This window comes from Corvus brachyrhynchos, unplaced genomic scaffold (genome assembly GCF_000691975.1).
Source record: "Corvus brachyrhynchos isolate BGI_N302 unplaced genomic scaffold, ASM69197v1 scaffold212, whole genome shotgun sequence".
Lineage (NCBI taxonomy): Eukaryota > Metazoa > Chordata > Aves > Passeriformes > Corvidae > Corvus > Corvus brachyrhynchos.
This window is the reverse complement of record NW_008236768.1, coordinates 137,181-141,409: the sequence shown is the minus strand read 5'-3', so window position 1 is coordinate 141,409 and position 4,229 is coordinate 137,181. Positions and strand designations below refer to the sequence as shown.

At 48.2% G+C, this 4,229-nt stretch overlaps 1 protein-coding gene across 1 annotated transcript in view; it reads right to left on the bottom strand.

Moving 5' to 3' along the window:
• SUGP1 (SURP and G-patch domain containing 1) overlaps positions 1-4,229 on the bottom strand; it is a 24,563-nt gene that overhangs the window by 9,557 nt on the left and 10,777 nt on the right. Inside the window, exons 5-6 of the mRNA XM_017727504.1 lie at positions 3,256-3,359; positions 1,421-1,608 (exon numbers count right to left, since the gene is read on the bottom strand). Of these exons, the coding sequence (XP_017582993.1) occupies positions 1,421-1,608; positions 3,256-3,359 (292 nt within the window). The remainder of the gene's footprint in view (positions 1-1,420; positions 1,609-3,255; positions 3,360-4,229) is intronic.

The following is a 4,229-nucleotide window of genomic DNA, read 5'->3' as shown; positions in this document are numbered from 1 at the left end:
CGTGTGATGTCCCGTCTGGAATACCCACAGCATTCCCAGAGCATTCCCAGCTCTCCAGGGCTGGGATCCAGCAGAGTTTCCTCAGGAATTTTCCCTCCTGGAATGCCCACAGCATTCCCAGAGCATTCCCAGCCCCGCTCAGAGCTGGGATCCAGCACAGTCTCCTCAGGAATTTTCCCGCCTGGAATGCCCAAACCATTCCCAGCTCTCCAGGGCTGGGATCCAGCAGACTTTCCTCAGGAATTTTCCTTCCTGCAATTCCTAGAACACTCCCAGCTCTCCGGGGCTGGGATCCAGCAGTTTCCTCAGGAATTTTCCTTCCTGCAGTGCCCAAAACATTCCCAGCTCTTCAGGGCTGGGATCCAGCACTGGATTTTTCCTTCCTGCAATTCCCAGAGAATTCCCAGAGCATTCCCAGCTCTCCAGCACCATCCCGTGTATTCCCACAGCCAGTGCAGCTTCCACAAGATACCTGGGAGCAGGGAATGCGTTTCCCTGGTTTTGGTACCACATAAACACAATTCCATAAAGGAAAAAAAAGCCCCAAAAGCAGGAATTTGGAGTACTGGAAGCAGGGATCTCTCTGTTGTTGTGCAGAGCAATCATTTCCACCTCAGACCTCTCTGTACCCCAAATCTGAGTCCCTCAACTCTCCCCGCTCCTAAACCACAATATCCTTGTAAATCCAGAATTCCCAAATTTTCCTTGTGAATTCCCTGGAAAAGAAGCCCCAAAAAGCAGGAATTTGGAGTACTGGAAGCAGGGATCTCTCTGTTGTTGTGCAGAGCAATCATTTCCACCTCAGACCTCTCTGCACCCCAAATCTGAGCCCCTCAACTCTCCCCGCTCCAAAACCACAACATGCTCATAAATACAGAATTCCCAAATTTTCCTTGTGAATTCCCTGGAAAAGAAGCCCCAAAAAGCAGGAATTTGCTGTACCTGAAGGCAGGGATCTCTCTGTTGTTGTGCAGGGAAAAGATGCCACCTGAGGTCCCTCTGCACCCCAAACCTGAGCCCCTCAACTCTCCCCACTCCTAAACCACAATATCCTTGTAAATCCAGAATTCCCAAATTTTCCTTGTGAATTCCCTGGAAAAAAAAGCCCCAAAAAGCAGGAATTTGCTGTACCTGAAGGCAGGGATCTCTCTGTTGTTGTGCAGAGCAATCATTTCCACCTCAGACCTCTCTGCACCCCAAATCTGAGCCCCTCAACTCTCCCCGCTCCAAAACCACAATATCCTCGTAAATACAGAATTCCCAAATTTTCCTTGTGAATTCCCTGGAAAAGAAGCCCCAAAAAGCAGGAATTTGGAGTACTGGAAGCAGGGATCTCCCCGTTGCTCTGCAGGGCAAAGCTTCCACCTCAGACCTCTCTGCACCCCAAATCTGAGCCCCTCAACTCTCCCCGCTCCTAAACCTCAACCTCAGAATTCCCAAATTTTCCCTGGGAATTCCCTGCAAAAGAAGCCCCAAAAAGCAGGAATTTGCTGTACCTGAAGGCAGGGTTCTCCCTGTTGTTCTGCAGGGCGATGGCCTCCACCTCAGGCCCCCCGGCGGCCACGAACTGGGCCAGTTTCTCGGCAGAGTTCCGCGTCTCCTGGTCGGCTGGGGGTGAAACTTTAAGCAGGGATCAGTACTGGGCCCAACTCACCCCAGACCAGCCTAACCCGGCCTAAGGACCCCAAGAGCACAATTAGGCTACAAATTGGGTTTAAAATGGGAGAATTGGTGCAAAGAAACAGCTGAACGGCATAAAAATGTGAGTTAGGCCTGAGTTTAGGGAGCAGGGACAAGGCCTAACCCGGCCTAAGGACCCCAAGAGCACAATTAGGCTACAAATTGGGTTTAAAATGGGAGAATTGGTGCAAGGGAACAGCTGAACGGCATAAAAACGTGAGTTAGGCCCGAGTTTAGGGAGCAGGGACGGGGCCTAACCCGGCCTAAGGACCCCAAGAGCTCAGTTAGGCCACAAGTCGGGTTTAAAATGGGAGAATTGGTGCAAAGAAACAGCTGAACGGTATAAAAATGTGAGTTAGGCCCGAGTTTAGGGAGCAGGGACGGGGCCTAACCCGGCCTAAGGACCCCAAGAGCACAATTAGGCTACAAATTGGGTTTAACATGGGAGAATTGGTGCAAAGAAACAGCTGAACGGCATAAAAACGTGAGTTAGGCCTGAGTTTAGGGAGCAGGGACGGGGCACTGCACCCTGAGCTGGGATGGGATGGGAGAGGTGAGAGACAAAGCAGCTTTGGGTTCCCAAATCCCAAATTTTCCATGTGCCGGGCTCTTTTCCATCGGGTTCGAACACTCACAATTATCCCTAGTTAAAAATTCCCGACTTTTTTCCACGTGTCAGGCACTTTTCCATGGATTTAAAACACTCAGGATGATCCAAATGTCAAGATTTTGGGTTTTTTCCCTGTGTTAGACCTTTTCCCACAGGATTAAAACACCTGGAATTATCCCCACTTTGAATTTCTTCCCTGTGCCAGGCACTTTTCCAGAGGTTTACAGCACTTGGAATTAGCCCTAATTAAAAACTCTGGATTCTTTTCTATATGTCACAGAGTTTTCCATAGATTTAAAATACTCAGGATGACCCAAATTCCAGGATTTTGGATTTTTTCCCTGTCTCAGGCACTTTTCCATAGGATTAAACCACCTGGAATGATCCCTAGTTAAATATTTTGGATTTTTTCCCGTTGCCAGGCACTTTTCCATAGGATTACAACGCCCAGGATTATCCATATTTAAGGATTTTGCCCCTGAAATTCCCAGCAACAACAGGAAATCCTTTGGAAAACTCGAAATTCCCTAGAATCCCACTTATTCCTCCTCTCACTGCACCCCTGGAGGCTGTTCAAGGGGAAATTCCCTATGGAAAATTCCCAATCCTCACCTGGAAGAGGGTGGCTACTCCAATCCCAATCCAATAATTCTCATTTAGAACAAATCCAACAAAAACGAGGAGAAAAAAAATCCCCTTTTCCTAAAGGAATTTTCAGTGCTGGAGAATGATTTTGGAATATTCTGGACAACTACAAGGAAAATCCCATTCAAAATCCCAGGAATATTTTGCTGGGGATTTGGGAATCAACATTTTTGACACGAGGATTTGACTCCATCTCCTTCCAGTTGGGAATTTTCTTTCCAGGCAGCCAAATTTCCACCCCAAATCCTTTCAAACCGGTCCCAAATGAATCCAAATTTCACTTGTGCTGTTCCCATTCCCCAGATCCCAGTGGGAATTACCTTTCTGGGAAGAGGCTGCCTGGGAATTTTGATTCTCTTTCCTTATCTCTGCCACTTTCTTCCTGTAGTAAAGGAATTCCCTGCTGTTCTTATCATGCAAAAACCTGGAAAACAGAGAAAAAAAAAAAGGAATAATTATCCAAATATTGATATTCTGGGATAAGAACAGCTCCAACTTCCACATGGAAAAATGGAGGAATTACTCAGAATGCACCTAAAATGTGGAATGAGAATTTGGAGCTTTAATCCAAGGATTTGCATTCAAATTTGTGTTGCTTGAGAGAAAATTAAGGACAAATCCTCTGCCCGTCAGTGCTGGGATTAAATCCCGCATTCCCATCTGGAAGTGGCACATGAGCTCTGCTCCCAATTCCAGCAGGGAATCCTGCAGTGGGGTGGGTTGGGAGGGAGCTGAAGGATGATCCAGTCCCATCCTGCCATGGGCAGGATCATGGAAAGATCCCAGGGTGCTCCAGGGATGGAGCAGCCACAGCTGCTCTGGGAATTCCATCCCATTCCCTCCCCACTCTCACAGGCAGGAATTCCTTCCAATATCCCACCCAGATTCCCCCTTTCCAGCAGGAAGTCCTGTCCCTCCATCCTTTATCCCAAATCCCTCTGCAGCTCTCCTGGAGCCCCTTTAGGCTCTGGAAGTGGCTCCCTGGAGCTTCTCTTCTCCAACCTCTCCTTGGACACTTCCAAGGATGGAAAATCCACAACTCCTCTGGATAAATCTTCCACCCCTCACAGGGAAGAACAAATCCAAACTTTTCCACCCCTCACAGGGAAGAACAAATCCAAACTTCCCCCCCCCGCCTCACAGGGAAGGACAATGAATCCAAACCTGTCCTCCCTCAAATCCAAACTTTTCCCCCCTCAAATCCAAACTTTTCCACCCCTCACAGGGAAGGAAAATGAACCCGAACTTTTCCACCCCTCAAATCCAAGCTTTTTTCCCTACCCCACCCGACGCA